The sequence below is a fragment of the Vanacampus margaritifer genome, chromosome 1 (genome assembly GCF_051991255.1).
Source record: "Vanacampus margaritifer isolate UIUO_Vmar chromosome 1, RoL_Vmar_1.0, whole genome shotgun sequence".
NCBI classification, from domain to species: domain Eukaryota; kingdom Metazoa; phylum Chordata; class Actinopteri; order Syngnathiformes; family Syngnathidae; genus Vanacampus; species Vanacampus margaritifer.
Window position 1 is genome coordinate 18,854,321 of NC_135432.1, and position 25,080 is coordinate 18,879,400.

At 38.7% G+C, this 25,080-nt stretch overlaps 4 protein-coding genes across 6 annotated transcripts; 2 read left to right on the forward strand and 2 right to left on the reverse strand.

Annotated features, from left to right (window-relative positions):
• Positions 1-607: 607 nt before the first annotated feature.
• On the forward strand, positions 608-2,552 carry pdyn (prodynorphin). 2 transcript variants are annotated; one of them, XM_077580800.1, is made up of 3 exons: positions 608-676; positions 831-967; positions 1,895-2,552. In XM_077580800.1, exons 2-3 carry the CDS (start codon positions 845-847, stop codon positions 2,396-2,398), a joined length of 627 nt encoding a protein of 208 aa, XP_077436926.1. In that variant the 5' UTR covers positions 608-676; positions 831-844; the 3' UTR covers positions 2,399-2,552. The 2 variants fall into 2 exon arrangements, with proteins under 2 accessions (XP_077436926.1, XP_077436934.1); XM_077580808.1 differs by having other exon boundaries at positions 614-676; positions 802-967.
• Positions 2,553-3,227: 675 nt separating this feature from the next.
• gmeb2 (glucocorticoid modulatory element binding protein 2) lies at positions 3,228-13,014 on the reverse strand. 2 transcript variants are annotated; one of them, XM_077580251.1, is made up of 10 exons: positions 12,752-13,014; positions 11,871-12,018; positions 11,702-11,784; positions 10,141-10,265; positions 9,160-9,263; positions 8,172-8,329; positions 7,051-7,113; positions 6,802-6,939; positions 6,584-6,706; positions 3,228-4,732 (listed from the first exon to the last, which is right to left on the reverse strand). In XM_077580251.1, exons 2-10 carry the CDS (start codon positions 12,008-12,010, stop codon positions 4,110-4,112), a joined length of 1,557 nt encoding a protein of 518 aa, XP_077436377.1. In that variant the 5' UTR covers positions 12,011-12,018; positions 12,752-13,014; the 3' UTR covers positions 3,228-4,109. The 2 variants fall into 2 exon arrangements, with proteins under 2 accessions (XP_077436377.1, XP_077436370.1); XM_077580244.1 differs by lacking the exon at positions 12,752-13,014 and adding an exon at positions 12,204-12,478.
• tpk2 (thiamin pyrophosphokinase 2) lies at positions 12,631-17,341 on the forward strand. The gene is made up of 8 exons (XM_077580259.1): positions 12,631-12,822; positions 12,894-13,135; positions 13,948-14,011; positions 14,074-14,204; positions 15,541-15,659; positions 16,132-16,264; positions 16,337-16,433; positions 16,519-17,341. Exons 1-8 carry the CDS (start codon positions 12,753-12,755, stop codon positions 16,563-16,565), a joined length of 903 nt encoding a protein of 300 aa, XP_077436385.1. The 5' UTR covers positions 12,631-12,752; the 3' UTR covers positions 16,566-17,341.
• Positions 17,342-17,344: 3 nt separating this feature from the next.
• LOC144060589 (rho-related GTP-binding protein RhoA-C-like) lies at positions 17,345-25,080 on the reverse strand. The gene is made up of 5 exons (XM_077580273.1): positions 24,950-25,080; positions 24,306-24,461; positions 23,446-23,566; positions 23,236-23,366; positions 17,345-20,232 (listed from the first exon to the last, which is right to left on the reverse strand). Exons 2-5 carry the CDS (start codon positions 24,459-24,461, stop codon positions 20,059-20,061), a joined length of 582 nt encoding a protein of 193 aa, XP_077436399.1. The 5' UTR covers positions 24,950-25,080; the 3' UTR covers positions 17,345-20,058.

The following is a 25,080-nucleotide window of genomic DNA, read 5'->3' on the forward strand; positions in this document are numbered from 1 at the left end:
TGTGGACTCGTCAGACCACAGAACATTTTACTATTTTGCAACAGTCCATTTTAGATGAGCTCGGGCCCAGAGAAGCTGAAAAAGAAGTTGTTGATAATTGGCTTCTTTTTTTTTTATGGCTAAAAGCAATAAAGTGAATCAGTTTTTGTCTTGTCTTTGTAGTGTATCCAATTAAATATAGGTTCAACATGATTTGCAAATCATTATATGCTGTTTTTATTTAGGTTCAACACAACGTCCCGATATCATTGGAATTGGGTTTGTAGCTAAGAGACTTAAAAATACCCTTACACCACAGCAAATAACTGTTCAGACGTTTTGTTGATGTACCCGAGGCACATTTATGTATTTTTGCACATTATAGTCAAAAGTAAAGCTTTGTTCTGCCTTCATATCTTGAGATGTAAGCTACGATAACCTTACCCTAATCCCCTATGCCCTTTTTTTTTTGTGTGCGTGGGGTGTAGTCAGAAACTCCCCAAGCATATTTACGCACTACGGTTCTCTCTCATTGGTGCACTGGGGAACTGCGTTGATGCGCATGCAGTGACACCGTCGTGATCGCTGTAATAAAAAGAGAGGCAACCAGGAGAAAACAAGCAGCAGAGTCAGAGGGAGGAAAGCAAGCAGACATTTGATAGTGGATGCAACTCTGCACATTTGATCAACTCCTGAGGTACAAGTCATCACAAACTTTTATGACTGTGTTTATTGTATTTTGACAACATCATCTATAGTTCTGCATTTGTATCCTGCTCTTACATACTTTTTCCATCATCACAACATTACCATATCATTCAGACACTTTTGGTCCATATGTATGTTGTCAGGAATCTGCTGAAGGATGGAGTGGTATGTCCTGGTGCTGATGCTGAGCTTGCCCCACTCCATGCACGCACATTGTTCTTCACAGTGTCACAAATGCTTGCAGCACATCCTCAAGCCCAACAGCGCCTACAGTAGCTTGGTAAGAAAATGGGCGACTAAACTGCAAGTTCTCATGAAATTACCTTTTTTTTTTTTAAAGGTTGTCTTCACCTTTTGTGGTGTGCTTTTGTGTTATATAGCTTGTTTTACACGTGTGCACTCATGGGATGAAGAGTCTTTCAAATGTAACAAATGTGCAATTGTGTCATTTGGCAAGCGGGAGTCCATAGTGTGCACTCTATTTTCATTTATTAAAATGAGTCATTTTGCATTGTTTTTTTTTCTTACAGAATATTGCATTGCTCTCCTGCTCTTTTTGTGCCGTAAGATGCACTTTTTCCAAATATTGAACAAAATAAAAAACAATGGATGTATAATAATATAAAAAATATCTGACCTTATACCATATAAAATATTGCAATTTTATTTAAGGCACTCTTATAGAAATTATGTTCTGTGACTTGTGCATTTAAAAAAAATTATGTATAAATTTGCTTTTATGTACATTTTCATTATACACAGTTCTGGGTTGAAAAACACTGCAAAATGATCAGCTTCTCAGATGTTTCCAGTTATATGCATATATGTTTGAGTAAAGTGAGCACTTATTTTATTTTATTTTTTAAAACACGGACAACATCCAGTTCAGGGTGTACCCCGCCTACTGCCCGAAGCCAGCTGGGATAGGCTCCAGCACCCCCGCGACCCTAGTGAGGAAAAGCGGTCAAGAAAATGGATGGATGGATGGACAACATCCAAAACATCCATATTTATTACTTCGAGCGCATCTTATTATATAAATAAAATAAAAATAATTAATATAATAAAAAATATATATTTAAAAAATAGAAATGAAAAAAAGTTAGCGTTTCTGTTATTTGTTTTGGTCTGATATTTTCAGCGCTATTTTTATTGTATTTGATATCCTCTTATCGGAATGTGACGCTTGTCCGTGGGTGTGTTGCAGTGGTGCGGGGTGTTGTGTCGGGATGAACTGGCTCTGTGCGAGCACGCTCCGGGGCTGGAGGACGTGAAGCGCGAAGGTGAGAAGGCGCAAGCGGATGAAGAGGAGGACGGGGGCAGCAAACAAGCCGACGCGCAGTTCACGAAGAGGCTGGACGACCACAGCACCGAGGAGCTGCTGTCCTCCCCTTGGTGGGACAAGCATGTCTCGGAGAAAGAGGAGGACAGCCGCGAGGAAAACACGCTCCGTGGCTACGATCACGTTAAACGTTACGGCGGCTTTTTACGCAAGTTCGGCCCCAAGTCCAAAAGAAGTGAGTTGGAGGAGCCCGAGGAGCTTCAGAAGCGCTACGGGGGCTTCATGAGGCGGATCAGACCCAGACTGAATAACATCAAGTGGGACAAGCGCTACGGGGGTTTCCTGCGTCGTCACTTCAAGATCTCGGTGCGCTCCGCTGAGGAACCTTTCTCATCCTACGACGACGACGTCAGTCGAGAAACGAGATGAACTGCGTACAGCACAATGAACACTCACTGCAGCTTTACTTCAACTTCTATTTAACCCCAACTCATGCCTGCTGTACTCGTTGCCTTCTTGTTTGTGTCGTTCGTCAGTGAATTCCAAGTTGTTGATTGTTTAATAAAACCATGAGTAAAACTAAGACTGCAACTTTTGTTCATAAAGGTAAATAAAATAAAAATGTATTCTCCACCAACAATTTTAGACAAATGCAAATATTTCCCATTTAGTCGCAAGTGATCAGTGATTTTAATTTTATCTGATTCGTCTCGAGTCCTAAAGAGGAACAAAACTGGAACAGAATAGTACTCAACCTAGAACATAAAACTTGGGATAATGTCATAAAATGCAGTTACATACACATTTTTTTACTGGAGTCACCTCCACACCGTTCCAATAGCTCGTTAGCGTCTCTGTAATGCCATCTCGTGGCCAAATAATGTATTTTTTCCAAGCGTCCTTACGTGAAGACTGTAATTGTAGTTTTCATAAGTCGATTTGTTTGTACGTGTACATGTCTTAAATAAGCACCCTGAATTTATTTACGAGTTAGTTTGTGTGTGTGTGTGTGTGTGTGTGTGTGTAATCAATCAATCAATAGAAGTTTATACTTAGGTGGACAAAAAATACAAACATTTTGATGTCATCAAATTCAGACAAAATTTGTAATGCAAGGTCGTAGCCATTACCACAAAGAATTCATTGAAACTTGATTGTACGAACTACTTGTGAAGCTCTTACTAGAGTGCTTCTTAACCGATGAAAATATTTGCTACTTTGTTTAAAAAAAAAAAAAGTACTCAACGCAAAGCCATACTGTTATTTGAAAGTGACAGATTTTTATATGCAACACACACTAAAGCATTTATTCCATAAATTACAAAGTCCAAATCAAATGTTTCACGTTGAACACAAAGGTATATTTACAACATATTCTTGAGCAGTTTAGGCAATCAAATAAAAAGTGAAGTATTGGAAACATTTTGTTTGTCGTCTGTAAGTAGCATATCGTCAGACAAGGAAATCAACCAAGAGGAACACAACACAGGAAACATGGATACGACATCTGCAGTGTGTTCATGTCATTTCCCCTTTGCATGTGACGGTTTACTACAAGGAGAATACATCTTTGGTTGAGGCACTTTTGAATTCCCATTCTTGTCACCGAAAGATGATGGTGACTAACGGAGGCGGCTCCCACTTATTACCAAAAAGCACAATCCTTCACCACATTGCGCTTACCTGGCGAATGGTGACAAAAATTAAGCAACTGCCTTTTCAAGGAACCCTAATATTGTGTACAGTGAACCCTGTCACAAATGGTGTCAAAGCACTACTTTCGTACAAATGAAGCAAATCAACTCACTTCAATAGAGGTTCTTGGCACCAAGACGCCACAAGATGGCAGTAAATCAAAAACTTTTACTGCTTTGATCTAAGTGAGAACGTGAGTTTTTCAGCAGATAAGAGGATGGGCCTCGTTAAAAAAATCTGCAAATATGCAAATTTGCAAATGCTGAGTCTCAATGATGCTGGGGTTCACTGAATAACTTTTCACGGCTATCACAAATTGCTGTCTAAATGGATGAGAAAATATTCAATACTGCTATGGTCTTCAATAACTTCCACAAAAAAGTTCTCATTTCAAACAAAAGAAATAAGCAACGAGTCCCTGAAGAAACAAAACGCTAATTTGCTATCATTGCTGCTCCACCAGCTGCTGCATGTCATCCCCTCTCACCTCGGTGCGCTGACCTTCTTCATTCTCAGCAGCTTGGACTCCCTGTAGGAAAATGTCTGCCGTCGTTGCCGTGGCATCCACCACAGCGATGGTGCCGAGCGACTGCGCCATGCTCGCGTTTGGCGCGGCGGCCAGGCCCTGCAGCGTCACCAACTGGAACTGAGGACCGAGCATTTTGACAAAGGTCGGCGAGACGACGGCGCCGCTCTCGAAAGACGTCCCCTCTTGACCCGCCACGGCTGACAGCACCGTCAGGTTGGAAGCGTCGGCCGCCAGCTCCGAGCCGTTGAGCGGCGAGGTCAGCAGAGTGTAGCCGCCCAGGTTGGACGCCACCGGAGCTCCCGCCACGGTCAGTAGCTTGCCGAGCGGCACGGCGCTCAGCTGGCTGAGGGGCAGCGTGACCTGCGCGGGCGCCGGGCTGATGGGCCTCGGGCTGGAGACGGCGCGGCTCATCCGGGAGCGTTTCGGGGCAGGCGGTGCGGGCGCGGGCGCGAGGTTCATCAGGACATTGTTGAGGTGTTGAGATTTGCTCTTCAGTTCCTTGGCTCGCTTCCTGTGCTCGTCACATTGCTGCTCCAGAGCTGTAGACGCACATGATAGAGAAGCAAATGCCGCTTTTCACAAGAACCAGCCTTCATGTACTGTACATCAGGGTGTATGTCCAAGATCAGTTAAAGGGGAGGTCGACCTTAAACATTTCTTGACAATAATACATGTGACCTCACTAGTCTAAACATGGCATTTGGATTGATATTACATTTGTGGAATATGAGTTATGCAGCAAAATCCAGACTTTTTAAAATATAAAATAATAAAAAAAAATAAAAAAATTAAAATATATTTTATTCATCTCAGGGGGCGGCCATTTTGCCACTTGCTTTTAACTGAAGATGACATCAGTTGCTCAGGGCTCAGGCAACGACCAATCACAGCTCACCTGTTTTTTGAAAGTGAGCTGTGATTGGTTGTTACCTGAGACCTTGAGCAAATGTGATGTCGTTTTCACTCGACAGCAAGTGGCAAAGTGGCCACCTTCTGGTATTGATAAAAAAAAAAAAAATTTTAAATGCTGGCTTTTGCTGCTTATCTCTTATTCCACTAACACAATATTAAAAGTTTAAATATGATAATTTGGTATTAACCAACCAGATTATCATATTTAAACTAGTAGGGTTGGCTGATATATTGTAAATACCGGTAATAAACTATTACCCAATAAATAATCTATGCCAAACTTGGCCTATCTGTCTCTTTTAAAAATGAACTCATTCATCCCCAGCCATTTTCACTGAAGCAACCCGTTTCGCTCTCGGCGGTTTTACTGGATTTTGACTGATTTTGCAAGTCCCACATAATATCGTGTTTTATTGCTAAAAACAGGGATGTGATTTGACCAAAGTGAAATTATCTGAAAATTTAACCGGGGGTCTGGGGGCCGCTGGCACCCAGCTAGGTCCAGGGCAGTGCCCTGGTGGGGGGACACGGGAGCTCATGGGTTTTCCGTGTTTTTAAGTACTTTCAATGCACTCACGTGACAAAGAAATAGACAAAACAACAGCATAAATTTTCAATGTATATTGAACTATCCCATATAAAATGGCAGTTTTAGTCAACTCAAAATCAGTCACATTCAAAAACATTGGACTGCCTTTGCTTTTAAAAACTATCACTGAGAATATCATCATATCTAACTAATGTGATTACTAAGTTAACACATAAATAATGTTGAAGAGTTCAAATTTCATGAACAAATAATTGTATCATGACCAAATGAAAAGTAACTCATATTAGAGCATACCACAAATGTCTTTGTTATAGCAGAATATGTTATCTGTCGGAGTCATGCGCATACACAATGAACTACTAAAAAAAAAAAAAATAAATAAAAATAAATAATCGAATTTTTTTTTTTGGGGGGGGTGATAAAAAAAGCGGAATTCCGCGAATTAGCGGAAAAATCACATCCCTGTAAAAAACAAAACAAAACATGGAACCTACCACAAGAAAGATTAGTCTCTTCTTTCATCAGGAAACAAACATATTTGTATCCGTTTCTGTTTTGCGGCAATTAGCATTAGAATATACCTAAGTTTCATCATCATTCACAAACCTGTTCAAAACCCTGGGAAAAAAAGGTTTGTTGCAACAAGGCCTTGGCTGATATCTTATACTCTGCTGTCACCTGCTGGACGTCTTTTGCAATAACTACTATTGGTATAAGCTACCTTTTCAGGTCAGAAGCTGCATCAAAGCCTTCTGTATGCTCTAGCATAATTTTTTTTAAATGAAAAACATATAAATAAGGTTTTTTGAGAGTGAAGGACAAATTATTAAAAACTGTTTTTTTTGGGTTTGAATGAGTTAAATGTGACCTCTGAGCACAAACGTTTGCTGAGCCCTTATTTACACAAGTTGTTCCAACATAGACTGACCAGCGAGGCTGCTGGTGTACTGCTCTCTGTACTGGTCCATCTGGCTCTTATGGCTGCTCAGAACCTTCTTCACCAGATCCAGCATCCCAAAGTTGTGCACGATGCTATCGAGTAAAGCGGCATCTGACAAAAACAAACAAACAAACAACACTCTGTGTTCAATGTGGCGATAGACGATAGCACATCCGAAAACGACCATTTCACTTAACGGGACTAACCTTTGACCAGCAGCGATGGCTCACACACTCTTTCGTGCAGCCCCTTCAGCACCTCTTGGAGCTCCTTCTGGAAGTCCTCAATCACCTCCTCCAGCAGCCCTGCGTCCTTCAGCGCACGCCAGAACGACACGGCACCCTCTGTGTACAAACACACACACACACATATCCGTGAACGCAGCCTACCGGCAAGCTGTCACTCAAAACTGCAATTTCGCTTTCAAGTTAATTGGTGTGAAGATTCTGAATCACCTCCAACGGTTGTGGCCCCCTCCGAAAGGCCTTCTGACCCCTCTGGGCGGGAGTCTCCATTCACTGTAATGGAAACACAACACAGTGTTTCAACAAACCTGTTTATTTTTTTATTTTTATTTTTAATTCAGATTAAACACACATGCACACATTACCGGACAATTAGACAAGTAGCCTGAATTTATCTGTAAGCCGGATCATAAGCCTAAGACAATGCAGTATTAAAGTCATAATTACAGCAAATACTTGTATGAAAAACATGTCTCGACCATAAAACTAAAACAATTAAATGAAAGCAGTTAAGTATGGTGGTAACTGAGCAAGTGGATCCGTCTGTGGTGTGAGCCTCACACTGCTCCATAAACCACTTCAATACAATATAATTTAAAAAGGGTTTACTATATGACCTTATAAGGGATATATAAAATGTCATTTTTTCTTTATATGAACAAAGTGTGGGTTTGACTATCATTTTGTAGCCTGATACGAGAGGGACAAAATATTGGAAATGACTCGCAGTGAGTATGATTCACTTCAGCTCTACGCCACTCCAAATTATAGTTAAAATCAGAGTTAAATAAAAATCCAGCTTTTACAACAATAATTCATGTATTTTGCTTCCTCTCAAGGACGCTTCTCGTTGTGGGGCACACAACAATCAAAAAAAAACAAGATCACTCAAGAGTGTGCATAACTCAGCCAAGGACAAAATTGCTTGGTGTGCATTTGCAGGGTCATGGGAATAGCACTTAAACCGTTTTCATAAAACTTTATGGAGGAGCATGATGCATAGACCTCCACCACGGCCAAACTGTGAACACCGAAAAATGCAGTTGGTGTGTGTGCACGCGCGTTAGCAGTGTCGTGACTAAACTCCTTTACATGAAGTTTTGTGGATGGGTAGGGGATGATTCAGACCTGCAGCAAGGCCAAACAAACACACAGGAACAAAACCACTTTTCTAAAATGAGAGAATAGATATAGAAAAAAAAAAGTTTTGAGGGCATATAGTATCCAGTACAATAAATGCAGTAATGAAGATGTTTGTTTTTCTACGTACTGTAGGAGAGACCATAATGCATCTCACCACACACCCACGAGACGGAGGCTCATCTACTTACAGTGAGCAGTGGATGAGGTGGCAGCAGCCAGGTCGGCGGACTGGTCCGAGCTGGCGGCCAATTTGGTTCCCAACAGGTCGATCTTGGTGCTGCGGCAGGTGTTGGAGCAGACTTTTGCGTGGTGGTAGAACTCCAACTCGCCCGAGTCCATAATCTTCCTGAGCAATCCAAACTTTTGGTTACACGTTTGTATATCGCAAATCAATCAATATATCGCGATATTACAGCGCGCAATTCTCAAATCGATTTTTAAACATCAATTTTTTATGGGAATATTCAACAAAACGTTTTGCTTAGGGTTAGGATTCACACATTAAGCATGAAAGAATGCTATATTAAATAAACACTAAGCCTAATATATTGTTTCAGTGCTGTTCAAACATGAAACAGACTGCAACCTGTTTGTTAAATGCAGTGGCTCAGTTATAAGCTTGAATTGTGAATAATTTGAATAAATACATTTTCATACAAATCTTACAGTGTACACGTACAAGTTCACAGATTAAAAATTCGCAATAATCAAATTATAGATTCATATCGGGATTAATCGGTATTGAATCGAATTGTGACCTATGAATCGTGATCCGAATCGAATCGCCAGGTACTAGACAATTCACACACCTACACGTTTGTCTTTGGAGTTCAGGACACGACCAAAAAACCGCATCATTGAGATCTCACTGTAGAAGTGATCATTGTCCCTGTTGCTCTTCTTAAATTTTGTAAATATAAATTGCTATGACATCTGCTGTTGTTCTTTGACTTGGTGCTACTAACAACATTGTACCTTGATTGTATGACCATGCATTTGAATAATTGTGGACACTCAGGGTTGCACATAATTTTGGCTACACCAGAAGTTGTTATTTGGTGCACAATTTTGCTCCAAGTGATTGACAACTTCACTTCCCTAGCGGGATAAATGTGTAGCTTTCTCTCACTCTCTCTCCTTTCCCTTTTTATATTTACAAAATGTAATTAACGAGACCTGAGCATGGTGCCATTGAGTCTGATGGCTCTTTTCCAGTCCTTCAGCGTGGACTTGCCTGCGAGGCAGACAAACTCCTTCGGGCTGATGAGCTGATCATTACACTGGAGAAAACAACACACAAACATGAGGTGCACTCATCATTTTTTAGATTCACATCAAACGTACCCAAAAAATTATTAACTCTCTATAAGAACTTGGTATTAGGAATTGGGGTCTAAAAGTGGAACGTACGTGTCCTCAACTCCTAACTGTGAGTGCAGGAAGCGCTCGGCCATCATAACGGACCATTTTAGTGAGTTACACAGTACACTCATTCCAACAATCTGGCCGGATTATCCTGATTGATCTGCTTGGACAACAGTCGTGACCAACAACCATAAATGTTAAACCTAATCAATATTTAGGATCACTAGTCTTTATGTGTTGTCAACAAAATGTCAGCTGAGTCACAGGCTCTGTTATTGTAATGTAAAACAAGACGACAACCAACAAAGAAGCGACCTTAAATTCATGCTGCTGCCAGACACACAACTAGTTGGGTTGACGGCGTTTGTGTGACATGTCGCGCAATTCATTCACTCCACTTACATTGACAAGACGTTTGCCATCACAAGCCACGTAAAGCAAACGTGAAAGTTATTAACACTAGCTTTTCCTTTCAGAAGTCTGGATACCCGGTGGCAGCATACTGCCTCTTACAGGTTAGTAATGTCGTTAAAGCAAACATCAGGTTTAAGGAGGCAGATTTGCCACTGTCATTTGTGGAGTTGCTAACATTAAAAAATAACACACAAAAAACGGTTACTATTAAAAATGTATATGTTTGTACTGCACTTGGTTGCTGGCACTTTGTTATCATTCATGTTTTAATGTCTTTACAACGTTATTTCCTCTTTCAGTATTGCAACAACGTTGGTCCATGACTCCTGTAAATGGAAGAATGCATTTAAGACTCATTAGCATTTGGCTAACATGTACCTGGACACATTTCACATTAATCCCAGGGCAAACAAACTTCTTCCACACAAGTGTGGCCGTGGCATCCCCACACGTGATTGGGTAGAACACATCGGCCTCCACGTCCACCTCTTCTGTTAGCTTCACTGTAAACACAGACAAGGTCTATCTGAGAACCAATACAGAACTGAAATTTCTCAAATTTAATGACATTGAAAAAAACAACTCATATATATATATATTTATTTATAAAATATATATATATATATATATATATATATATATATATATATATTTATTTATTTATTTATAAAAAATATATATATATATATATTTATTTATAAAAATATATATATTTATATATATATATATATATATATTTATATAAAAAAAAAATATATATATATATAAAATTACATGAAAGTGATGGCAATTTCCCATTCTTCTCATTTCTAGTTCCTGATCATTAAATGGCCACAAGAGATTGGCTGATACTGGTATTGGCCGACTCCGTGAATACGACACCTTGAAATACGGACTAGCATCGGCCCGAATCAGATACCTGGTATTGGTACTCGCTGATCCCTAGAAACAACTTCCCAACTTGTACTGTATGTGCCCAGTAGACACTCCAAAAGTTGTTGACAAGACACTGACTAACTTCTAATTTCAAAACAAATTTTTCCATATATTTTTTTTTAACTAAGGCTTAAATTGCTACTACTGAAAAATATTTTACCATCCCTTAATGTGCTGCAAGACTAGACAGACTGATTAATTAAAATTAGAACCAAGTATAACCAGTCCCATTTTGTAGATGCCTGACAGACATAACAGCAAGCCGACATGAAGGTGTTTGCAGGGTAATACTGTCACCTAGTGGAGTTCATACCTTTTGCTGGAATTCATTGTGTAGTGTATAAGACATTATTCCCTGAGCATCTATCATGGCTAAAATAGTTAGTGTATGCATCAAAATTAATTGTAGATACATCCTTTTTTATATATATTATTTATCCTTTTGAGCGTCCTGAGGTACGCTAGAGCCTAACCCTGCTGACCTTGGGCCAGCCAACCCCAGGCCACATGTAGGCAAACAACATTTAGAGTCTTCAATTAACATATCACCCGCAGGGGGAGAAAAACACGCAAGCTGAGGGAGAACATACAATACTCCACACAGGGATGCTAAAGTTGAGATTCAAACCCCAACTGTGCTACCCTGATGGTAGATGTATAGCTCATACTGTAATTTGAGGTCAGGGCCTTTCCTGTGTAGGATCAAGTTCCAGTCTAAATTCTATCAGTAGTAATCACACTTTTCCTTTTTGGTTACTGGAAGCCTTCTAAGGTGCCATCAGCAGGGAAAAAAGTAAATCCAAGAAAATCTAACTCTGATGCTCAATGAGTTGACAATTCACAAGATTTGAGTGATGCTTTTGCGGCGGGTTTTCCCAATACATTTGGGGGTTGAAGTTCATTATGGCTATGTAAGAAAATACTATATTAAATATGAAATGGTTGAGCTGGTCTAGATGGTTAAATGTACATGACACTAAACAGAGAATGCAAATCACTTTACCGATGACTGCTTCTTCATTGGCTAGAGAATCTGTTTTACTCGTACCATCGGTTTCCACTTGAGTGACAGTGAGGACCTCCTCTCTGGAAAAGACATACAGAATAAAACACAAAAGGTGTAACAGGATCCAGAATTGCTGGTGATCGCCTTTGATTGTGTTAGTACAAACCCTGGCTGATTGCTAAGCTGTGTGGCCACCAGCACTGCTTTATCCTCCTCTGCCACAGAGAGGCCCCCAACCTCTTCCTCGGACACTGCCAAAATCACCACCTCACTCATTTCTTGCGTTTGTACCTCAGCTGAGGCCATGCTGCAAACTGAATAACGAGATACATAGATAGATAGTTAAAATACTTATTTTTAATGTGAAAAAAAAGTACAGGTAACTTATACAGTAATGATCTTGAGTTTATGTGGTGTTTCGTCAACGAATTAACACAATGTCAAAAAAAGCAACTAAAATTACTTCCTTTATGACTAGTGTTATTTTACGAAATCTTACCTTGTGTAGCACTGATGTTACACAGCCAGTTAGCAGATACCTAGCAGAGCTAACGATAGCACAAGGGTAACTCCCGCTCGCTGCAAACTTTACAGTTTATTTAGTTATGGCGGAAAAACAACACGTAAGCACAGAGAGCTGGTTTTCATCCAATGTGAATAAGTCACGAAATATTTTGAGTGTACTTGAAATACAAATTTCCATCTTCCTGCAACTCCCTGATGTACATTTCCAGTGCGCAGCTGACGTTCCTTCTTCTCGATATTAATGGCGATTCAAAACCTATCGTTATAGGTGACTGTCGCCACCTACTGTCGAGTTATTGCATTTAACTTATTTACTATTGCATTCCAAACCCATAGATGGCGAAAATGTACTAATGCCGTTTGTAAACGCCATTATACGACGAAAGAAGACAATAAGGAACCCTGACCCATTGAATGTCAACAAATATCTGGACTTGCTTCAAGTTATCATTTGTAGCCCGAGGAGCTTGAGTAAAGTGAAGCACATGAAACGGATCCGTCCGAACATACTTTGCAGCTTACCATGGCTAATTCTGTCTGGTCAGAGAAAGTACTCCAGCTCCTCCACCGATTGAATAACTTTTATTTGCCAGGTAAATGCTTGATGTCATGTTGCGTTCACTCGGCCGGAACGCTATTCACTCACTAAAAATGTCGTTGGCAGGCTCTTGTCGTGCAAATTGTCTTCGTTTTGAGGTTGATGGAATCAAAGTTGGTTGGATTGTGCCGCACGTTGCCTCGCTGTTGACGCGCTACGGAGATGTGTTCCAACCGTCACTTGGGGGCGCACTGTCACTTTGCGATAACCTGGACTCTTATGACAAACGGTCCGAGGCAGTGGACGTTGTTCTGTCAAAACTTAGACATGATCCTTCACTGCGCTGCCTCAAAGGTTGGAGAGATGAGGTGAGACACGATCCGGCATTGGTTGGGCATCATTGCTATCATAAACGCTGTCCTAAAATTACAACCTGAATTCTAATTTTCGTTAGATGAAATAGTATTAATTTACTCCCAAAAGTTCATTCTCTTTCTTTCGTAGCATAGCTGCCTGTTTTTGACAAACAGTCAAACAAACTAATACAAAATGAAAACACAAGCACCACACTAATAATGCCATACTAAAGGGCTGGGACAGGCTTTTAATGGCACACAACATTTTTGGCTTTATAGAGTGAGGGTCTTGATTTAAAATGTCCTTTATTGTGTTATATTATGGGTTTATATATTTTACAACACAGTGGTACTTTGATTTACCTTAAAACCATGAATCATAAGGTGTGATTTTCACTTGTATTATTTTTTTTGAGGGTGGAATGATTTAATAGCTTTTCAAAATTCTAATAATTTCAATGCGGAAAATTGGTGCGTATACATGTAAATTGATTTAGAAGCTTGGTCATGGAACAATTAAACTCTAACGTCAAGATACAACTGTACTTGTATGTTGAATTTGTTTGTTTGTCCAATCAGATTTCAGCCTTTGTGCTCTGCCATGTCAGTCCAGTTAGCCCAGGGCCTTCAGAATCAGTAGTGCTGGTGAAGACACCCCTTCGGTGTAAATTAGAGAACTGTACCATATTGTGCCTTTTGAATATTTAATTGCTCCCACAGAGCAGCAAATGTTTTTTTAATGTGTTGCTATGTGTTTAATAAAGTAGCAGTTGTTTGAAGATTTTCAATTATGGTACATTGAATGGCTTTCTCTCTTCTCTCAGAGGTACAATGTAATGGACAAATTCTCAGACCCTCCAGTTATGTGGATGGAAAGAGCAGCCACCAGTAAGTCACTCCGTCACATTGTTGCATGTGTCCTCTCTGATATTCCTTCTGCTGTCCAACAGGCCTTTTTGGGGTGAAGCGCTATGGAGTCCATATCAATGGTTACACAGTTAGTGAAAGTGGGGACGTCTGTATGTGGCTGGCGCGACGCTCTCCCACCAAGCAGACCTATCCTGGACTACTTGACAACCTGGTGAGTACAAATGGATCACAACAAGTAGCCCAAATGAACACGGTTGCAGTTTTGTGCGTTCAAAAATTAAGCCATTTTCTTTGAGTGCACTTACTCACTAGCTAAGGATGAGCTAGAGCTCATCTCAGCTCATTTTGGGCGTGAGACCATCTTGGACTCGTCACCAGCCAATCGCAGGTGGTAGACAGCAAGATTCATCCTCAAATTGACACCTATGAGCAATTTAGAGCACAGAGAGAACACCCCAAAATGGAATTCCACCCTGGAGGGTCTGATAAATTTCAAATTTGGGCTATTTACAATATCATTAATTTGATGATGTTTTCGTATTAGTAGTTCCTCGAGATTCACAAGATCAACATAGACAAGTAACTGTCCCGAGACCCACACGGTCACATACATGTCCGGTTGTTATGTCAACACATACCTGTAGCTTTGAGTGGCATTGCTATGACTACATGAACGTCCAAGTTATGGTATACATAACTTTAATATGCTTCACATAACTTCAGTGTGCTTCAAAGTCTTATGCTGTGGAAATGCGGTAAATGAGACGAATGGGACGAAGATGCTCATATCTCTTTACTTTTCACCCACAAAACTGACTGTTCATACAGCGGGCAAGAAGCTACCCTTACCAACGTCATTTCATATAAGCGAAACATACTTCACAATCATTCATAACACTTTGCATGACAATGCAATTTGCTTAACTCATCCGCTGCCATTGACGGCTATAGACATCAAAAATTCATTTGAACTATTTCTATTAGTTTTATCTTTTTTGGGGGGGAGATTTATTCAGAACAGATATAAAATTTGTGATTAATCTTGAGTTAACTAGTGAAGTCATGCGCTAAATTAAAATTAAAAAAATTAATCGCCCGACGCCCCTAATTTTTTTCTTTTTTTTTTCTAATCGCATGAGGCGATTAATTTTTTAAATTGTAATTAATTGCATGACTTCAATAGTTAACTCACAATTAATCACAAATTTTAAATATTTTCTAAATGTACAATAAACATTTTTTTTCCTAGGTTTTCATACTCTTGTTAACAAAAGTGGAAAAAATGTTAAACTAATAGAAATAGTTCAAAGGATTTTTTTATGTTTATAGCCGTCAATGGCAGTGAATGAGTTAAAAATACAAATAACGCAAAAACTAAATGTAGTTTGAACAAAATGCACAAGATAGTTGTAGGCCTCTTTAAAATGCCTATTCTCTTTTTACTATGCCAAAATGACTGCTGTGGAAAAAGGTACTGTTGTAAACAGTACGTTCAATGGTATAAAGACGGGTGAGGGATTCAGTAGATGGGCCTTGTGTCTTTGAAGGCTGCAGGTGGTCTGGCTGCTGGCGTGAGCATCAAGCGCACCCTAGTGAAAGAATGTCAGGAAGAGGCATGTATCCCAGAAGCGCTTGCAGAAATGGCCCGCCCTGTATCCACAGTAAGGTACGTGTAGACCCTTTTTTGGCAGGTTTCATAGATCAAAATTTCTGTTGATTATAGATGAATTAGTACTGTCACTGTCCGTCTAAGAATTGTGAGTAATGTTTTTTTGTTTTGTTTTTAACTCTGTGTAATGTTCCAGAATGGCCCTCCCAAGGGCTTGCAGTCATGCATAAAGCTGAATTTTGGCCACATGTAACCAATCCTACGAGAACGTGATGACTTGTTTTTGCAACAGTTGTGCATAATAATTTGGAACAGTCTTTTGAGTAATTTTGCAAAACCAAAACATCATCATCATCATCATAGTGTGGCTTAAGAATCCGTCTCATTGTAGAAGGTAATAATTAGGGTTAAAAAAAAAAAATCCCTGGAAATTGCATTAACGATTTAGGAAAATGAACAAAAACTACATCCTGTACTTGACATTGAAAACAAGTGACTACAACTGATTGCTTGATAAATTGTTCACTAGCTACACCTACGAAGATGGAGAGGGGGTGTTTTCCGAAAGCCAGTTTGTCTTTGATTTGGAACTTCCTCCTGCCTTCAAGCCCAGAGTAGGGGATGGAGAAGTCCAGGAATTCTATCTCCTGCCTATAGAGAAGGTAAGGGCATCACTAGTAACTCATTTCAAGTTCTAAAGGATGATATCTTATGAAATGCATCTTCTTCTTCAGGTGAAAGAACTACTGGCCACTGAAGATTTCAAACCGAACTGTGCTTTGGTGGTCTTGGACTTTCTCATTAGACATTCTTTTCTTGAGCCTGACAGAGGTTGGTCACATTCTAGAATGTTTTATGTACAGATCCAATCTGTTGACCTGTTCAACTTGTCTCCATGTGATTCTTGTCTTCTCAGAACCCTTTTACCAGGAGTTTGTGTCCGGGCTCCATCAAGCATTATAGAAGACATTTGCAATCAGCAAGTTAGTTATAACTGCGGCCCAGATAGGTTTTATAGCTTTTAAATCAATGTGCAACATGTTTACCATATCACTGAAAAGTCCCAAGACTCAATTATTAGTTGTCCGGGTTTTAGTGTCTTAACTTTTGCGTGTGTGTACATCACTTTCATTCATGGTTGTTTTTAAAGTACAGTACTTTTAAAGGCTAAGTTGAGTCATTCAACCAAGTTCATCTTTTTAAATTTTTTATTATTGTTTTGACCAAGTTTCTTGCATTCAAGACTGCATTTCTTGTCATTACTTACAGTAGGCTCGGTGTTCTGGGACAACATGGTTGCCATCTTGGATTTGACCTCATGTTCCATTAAGTTACCTAGTGCAACGTCTCTTTTTTTCCCGAAAATTATGTGAATTTAGTTGTATCATATTGGTAAAATGCGAGACGCGACATTCGCTCAAGATGAACTGCTCGAGGAGTGTGCAGACATGAAACTCTGGGATTGATTGATTGATAATGATATGAATCAATGACTCTCAAAATTAATGTATTAGCTATGTTTCATAATTGATCCGTTTAGTAAGAATTGATTAGGAACGGGGTATTAATAAGCCATGGCTACAACCCGTCTTTTGGATGTTAATGTTGCAAATGATGCGATTGAAAACAGTTGTAATGTGTCCTAAAGGAAAAAAAATGTTACAAAAAAGATGTATATCCTATAGTTTGTCATTAAAAGATTACTGAAAACATTGAGGTGAAAAGAATGGACTTGACAGTAGTTTCCTCTTCGTTTTACAAATGGTTTTCAAAAAAGTATTGTTTTAATGTTGTATAATAAAAAAAATACAATCATCAAACACGTATGAACACAAGGAAGTTGGGCAAGTGGACGTGCATTTGTTGAATCACGAAAGACCTGCTGCCACACATAACCGACATAAGACACTATCGGATGTACTGTAAACCATTTTAGCACATCAATAACATTTGTTAAACGGAGCATGACCTAGTTCACGTCTGATTTAAAAAAAAATAAATTATGAATATGGGTATGAATAGCACATCCCTCAAGCAAATATCCCAATCCATTAAAATTCAAAACATTTTAATACTTTTATCATACTGACCTACCTACTGAATACATTGTAAGCAAGTAGAATATCTCATAAAGATTAATATAAATTAATATACCACATGGAAAACAACTGATTAACATAGACTATGGGAATAAAACAGTTGAGCTGACTTTGTGCATTTTCGAATGTAAAAGTTGGTTGAGGTCTCTAATAGGGGAAATAAAGCAGAATTATCTCCATCATCCAAAAGTAAAAATGACTGATGTTTTTAGTTGCCGTTCCCTTGGCCCATTTCGATAAACGTCACACCCAGCTTCAACCAACCTAAAGTTAAACCACAAGTAAACACGGTACAGTATATGTATAGTCAAGCACATTTTCAGAAATTTACATTGAAAATTGTACTACATACTAATTTGTTACTCCACATCATTGGCCCTTAAAATGTTTGCATTCTATTACAAATCAAATAACAGATAATCATTTGTTACATTTCAAGGTAAAATACACAACCCAGTCTTGTACTTCGAGCTTCTCAATACAGTTGTGTGACAAATACAGTGGATATAAAGTCTACACACCCCTGTTCAAATGCCAGGAATTTGTGCTATTAAAAAAACGAGAGTAAAATAAATCATTTAAAAACTTCTTCCATCATGCTGACCTCTAACCTGCACAACAAACAAAATCTTTTAGAGAAGAACTAAGAGCATGTGGATTCTCCCCATAAGTGGTGTTGGGAATTAACCAACCACTGATATTCAAATTTGTTAGATGTGGGTCAGAGCATGCTTGCCACACTTTTAAGTGCCTCATTAATCCCAAATTAACTTTTCCACACATCAGTGATGCCACTGTTCATAGGCATCAGTCAGAAGAATTTCCAAGGCCTTAAAACACAGTGAAGACAGTCATCATGAAGTGGTGAAAATAGGGCACATTACCAAAAACTGGACATTCCTCCAAAATCACATTCGAGCAGGGCTGTGTGGTCTTCTAATATCCGCCTATATGTTATGTTGCTGTGTTTATGGATGACCACAATAGTTACATCAGAAAGCAGGAAGGGGCTTCAAACAAGATAAGCAGATCTTAATGAAGTTAATGCTGCTATGATTTTCTCTCCAAGAAAAAAAACATATCCTTTACATACTGTGCTTCCACAATGTCTTACGTTTAAGTTCTTATCCCCCCCCACAAAATACCTGTTTTCATCACAGAGGTGAATGTCTTGAAAATTAGTCAGGCATTGAGCGAGAAAACCATATGGCAATCAAAAAGTGAAACGTGTGCGTGTATGTAACTTAATTCCACACAAATGTGACATTTGTGTTTACATTTAGGGCAGAGATAAACATAACGCATTATAAATAAATAAAAAAGCACAGGAGGGAATGTTATTTGTTTATAACTATTGAAGCACTTGAAGAAAAGGGTGTACACACTTGTTTTGGATAAAACATACAGTTCCAATAAACAATTATTTTTCATTTAAGCGTTTAAATATTTAACCACCACAGTGGAGAAAAACAAGTCTACACATCCCTGTTTTAAAATGCCAGGATAAAAAAGAAAAAGCCAACTGATGACAAAAGATGACCCAAACCTCTCAAGGCACTTAAAAAACACAACGGGGATGCTGCAGGTGATTTCAAATAAAGCAAGGATAGCAATTACATGGACTATGTTGTCTGACATCAGAGCTACTTAACATATAGCTGGTGGTTAGGATTAAATTGGTGCCAATTTGCGGTTGTGTTTCTGCTTTGTAAATACTTTTGATCAACGGGCGACTTCAGTTATTTTTCCAAAAAGTACTGTGCGGGATGGTGGTCCTCATTGTATCATATCACACATTTTTAGACCAGTCATTCTGCTTTGTACAGTACTTTCAAGCACCTGGCTAGAATTCTTTTTGCGCCCAAGTTAGCTATTTAATAGTACATGTGATGAATGACGACAGCAGCAAAACATGCATTTGTTAGCCATTTTTGTCCACAAGCTAAAGAAGCCAGGCAAAAAAAAAAGTATGCCAACTTCTTAAATGATATGCTTTAACTGATTTTTTCATCGCTAGCAATAGCACTACCACCACAGATGTTAAATTGAATTGAATGCAAAACGTTGCTTAAGAAAACCGCTAGTCTGCATGAATTAACGTTGATCAGTATCTCTGGGAAGGAATGCAAAACAATACATTCTGGTAAAACAAATATACTAGCTATAACGTTGAATTTGAATGTATATAGTCCCTATTTGACAACGATTGAGCGTCACGTCACCCCTTTGGCCCATTTGATATTTTTGACTCAACTAAATCAGCCCCTTTTGGTAACAAAACAGTCCTAACAGAACAATGGGTTTGCTCAGCCTAGTTTGGTTCCTCTTATACTTTCCTTTCTGTGTAATCTGGTACTTTATAGCAGAAGACATATGCTCTTTTTGCCTCGTCTCTTGGCCTGCAGTGCTGCCCTGGTGGCCATTTCAAACACCTCCCTCACACCGTCCTTGGTCTTCGCTGAGCACTCCAGGTAGCCAAAGGCACAGATTCGGTTTGCCATTTCCCTCCCATCCTCAGACTTCACAGGTTCCTGTTAACCAGATGGCAAAGTAGATTATTAAGACCAGAAAAACACGTAGCTTTGGGTTCTTATTTGTCAGTGACATAGGTTTCAGTGCTGTGATAGTATTGATCTTGAGCTTTTTAAATGCCTTTGATTTGGGTCTTCTTTTACTGCTGTGGCACATTTGTGCTGCTTGTCGTCCTCTTGTACGAGACGCTAGTTCAGGGGATGCTGTCGGTGATATGAAAAAGCTCCGAATGCGAACGTTACAGATGTAATTGTTTTGCGGAGCCCTGAAATGTTTTTTGGTTCAGCGCAAAGGTGGTGTTTTTTTGTTTTTGTTTTTTTGCTGGCTCGAAGGAGCCGGCGGCTCAGATTTAGGAGCGTAATGAATCGAATGTAAACGCTGTAATATATTGTGGCAAAAATTCAAAGGATTAGTATTATAATTTAAAATTATAATTATCACTGCCATATTTAGCCTAATGTGTTCCGCTGCTCTGTGCACGGCTCCATTTAGGGGTGAAATCTAGCTATGTGCATGTTTGTTGTTTGGAAATCATAACGGTAGATCCACAAAAAATAAAAATAAAATCACAACCACTCTTTGTACACTCATTCATGCAATTGGTAAAACATGGGGAATTATGTCTGAGTAGCAAAGATCCTTTGCGGTATGGATCTTCAAGCAGGTAGGGCTAACACCTGGATAAAGTGCTGCAGTTAACAAAATGTCCGATGAATGCTTGTTACAGTAAATTTCAACTTATGAGATAGAGCCTTGTAAATATCATCCACTCCAACGTCAGCTTTAAACCAGATTTCTATCGTTGCACTTTGATAAAACCAGCACTCATCAATTCTGTTGTTTATGGTCATGTTATATCTATTTGTTGACCAACATCTATTTGAATAAAACAAAACATTAATTATTGTGTAAAATTATTATTTTTTGATTAATTACCAATCCTCTCTCTTAATTGTTTCATTAAAGCTCCACCACTATTACATAGGTTAATGTTACGGGGTCTTGCATGTATGAAAATTACTGGCCTTTGACATAAGAAATTTTAAACATGTAGCTGATTTTACAATTTTCTATATTCCAAAAAATGAAATTATAAAATTTGCATATGGTTTGATTTTTCTTAGGTTTAGGCTCATTTTTGTAATTATGTGTTTAAATATAACCCTTATAATTTTGGTCATGACCTTTTTGTTTTTAATACCATTTAGTGTCTACTTAAAACACTGCCTGTACAATTGATAAAAGGCTTAAATGGTGGCGGCTCTTTGGACGTTGGGGCAATTAATTCCAAATATATTTCATCTCAATGGGAAGTTTAGTTTTGAAAGTTAACCAGTGTCATAACATAAGATTTTGGTCAACCTTTGATGTGCCACTGCTTTTTCAGTAGTATTGCTTTACCACTTGGGCTCATGAACTCATTCACTCCCAGCCATTTTAACTGAAGCAATCCCCTTCACTCCCAGCTGTTTTACTGGATTTTGACTGATTTTGCAAGGCCCACAGAATATTGTGTTCTATTGCTATTAGAGTATCTTCTTTCATCAGGATTAAAAAGTATATTTCTATTTGTTTCCGTTTTGCAGCAGTTAGCATTAGAATATAGTTACGTTTCATCATTATTCACAAATCTATTCAGAACTGTGAGTAAATGAGCTTTTTCCAACATGGCCCTAGTTGAGCTCTTTTGCTCTGCTGCCACCTGCTGGTCATTTGTGTAATAACTACTTTGCAGTTGAGAGGCTGCATCAGAGCCTTCTCTATGCTCTAGTATAAATACGTCTTTGGGACACTTAAATCATTTAAAATATAATGTAATTATGCATTTTTGGGAGCAAATGAGTAACCGTAAATTTGGTTTAATGGACAGAAAAGTGAAATGTTTAATTTAGGGCTGGGCGATATGGCCAAAATTCCTATCACGGTATAGTTTTTTTTTTTAATAAATAAATTTGCTTACTGGTTTACATAGTCCTTTATAGAAGCTATATGGATTTAAAAAAAACAATGAAAGAATACATTTACTTTAGATAACATTTATTGTGCAAATCTCAAATCAAAATTAAGTCAGCACTCTCTTGTGCAAAATAGTGAAAACAAAAAATATTCAGGGATCTACACTAACTTATGCACTGGTACTACCAACTTTTTCAGTTGGTCATTCTAAAAGAAATTGGGGAAAAAGGCTTTGCTTTTGTAAACATTAGTTTGTTCAACGCAGAGGGAGCAGCTCTGAGCATGTCTAGCATCAGTCAAATCTGGCCCTTCAACATTACTTTGGATCAAGTCGTTCGATGCAGTGTTCCCCAACCAGGAGTATGTGAGCACATTGCACAATATGTAAACTCAGGCAACTGATGCACATAAAATAAAACTGCTATACTATGACTCAGACTGTGTATTTCCTGTTAAATGTTTTGTTTAATGCCTGTTTAAAAGGGACTATAGTAAAGGTGCTATTTTTTTATGGTAAATGTTATACCAATTATATAAAACATCAGGTTTATTCTTTTGTTTTGATTCATTGACATACTAACAACTAGAATGGAAGATGGAAGCCTAGTAGAATAGTAGATGATTTGGTAATGTAAACAGAAGTGACTAGTTGGACCATTGATTGTAATTAAGTAAAAAAAAAAAAAAAAAACTCTATACGGCTCTGGTTGTTAACGCTGCAGACTTGAGTCAACTCGTATCATACACTGACAGACTAATTAACTTTCTTAGCGTCCTTAATTGGCAAATAAATATAATTTCGAAGTGACGTAGTGTTGATGTTGAAAGACAGTCACGTGAGGACGAGTCAAGTTTTGCACCTTGCCGGGACGCAGATACGATGACATCATCAACATGCGCTACCGTCTACTGCGGTAAGACGGTAGAGTCAAAATCTCTATTCAAAAATGTATACCTTATATTGAATATACTGTTGATATCGCCCAGCCCTAGTTTAATTGCAGCACAACATTATATCACACAGCACCTCTATCCTTCTCAGTCACCTGTTTCATCTTTGCCAACTCTCGACGTGTGAGCTCATCATTGCGGAGGTCTTTTTTGTTCCCCACCAGAATAATAGGCACATTGGGGCAAAAGTGCTTCACCTCAGGTGTCCACTTCTCAGGAATGTTTTCTACATTGTAACAAATAAAATGTTTGTATTAAATCTATAGTAAAGCAACATGCATCAATATCGAAGGAGAAAATTGCACCTAAACTATCAGGACTATCCACGGAGAAGCACATGAGGATGACGTCTGTGTCTGGATAAGAAAGAGGTCGCAGGCGATCATAGTCCTCCTGACCTGCTGTGTCCCAAAGAGCCAACTCCACCTGCAAATATAAAAAATAAAATAAAAAATAGCGTAATCATTTATGGTAAGGTAATTCAGTTCGCTATTTATTTAGCAGCCTATTTTAAAAGCTGGTCACTAGGCTATGATTTCAGATACCTTGTAAACACTAAAGATTTTTTATATTTTTTTTAGGCCGATATCAGTACGAGTATTCACTCTTTGTGTACTCACCTATACAGAGTACCGATATTGCTACTATATTTGATATATAAAATTTCATCAATCCATCCTTTGTGAATAAAACCATTCTTTCTAGCGCAGATTATTTACTGATGTGTCAAACTGCTGCAGTATAGTGCCAATTACTGCCAAGTAGGACTTACTCAATGTCATATTTTCTTTGCCCTAAGTATCGAGGGCTGGTATCCGCAGCCATAAGTCTCTGATACCTAAAACTAAGGCCGTATCGGCATGATATTTGGTATTGATACTCGCTCATCCCTAGTAACCACACAAATTCAAGTGAAATGATCAAGACAACTAATTTTTGACATGTGTTAATTGAATTGTTTCTTTTGTAAACATGGTAATGACCAAAAGCTAGCTATTGCAAGTAAATGTTGTTCATAATACAGGACCAATGCTTTATTATTTCCTTAACAATACAATTTTCAATGTAGCAGCTTCAATCAACCTTTTTACCATAAAAGTGAGAACAAGTGACAAGCTCTTTTCTTCAATCAAGGATTTCTTCAAGGAAAATCAGCACAAATTACCTGTCTACTGTCCACTTCAATATCTGCCACATAGTTTTCAAATACTGTTGGTACATAAACCTCAGGGAACTGATCCTTGCTGAACACGATGAGGAGACAAGTCTTGCCACAAGCTCCATCTCCAACTATTACTAGTTTCTTTCGGATTGCAGCCATCTGAAGGAAACAAATAAGAATTACGAATAATTCAGTGTGTGCAAACTGTGCAAATACTCATTACTACATGGAGCAGCAAGCATTTTCTGAAGGCAATCAAAACCAGGTCTCTCTATCACAACTGGCCGCCACCTTTGTGGAATTTTAAATTGATTAAATTAAACATGAGGGGAATGGTGTTCATCTCATTTGTTACAAGTCAGCGTCACAGTATTCCACACAACGAAACGTGTAATTTGAGTACTGTTTTTCAATATATTGTGAGAGTTGAGTGTTCGTCATCAAGAATGTAGCTCAGTTGCTAGCTTACTGCAGTGCTAACGGCTAGCTTATTTTGACAGGAGGTCCCTTGTCAAGCAACAGTTTATGTTCTGTACTTTTTAGCGGCGCCTCTGAAACATCCACAACAACAAAGGAAAACATAATAATTAAAAAAGATAGCCTAACGGATCGTAAAATACCATTATCGTTACCCTCGAAATACTCGCCTTTCTTTGGTTTCCTGTCGAGGTTTATCAGTTCCTCAAGCGTTAGAAGATTGCGTCATCACCATGCATACTTTCAGCCAATGAGCAACAGCGTTGTCATGTGTCCGGCCCCGCCTTCAATACGTAGGCTT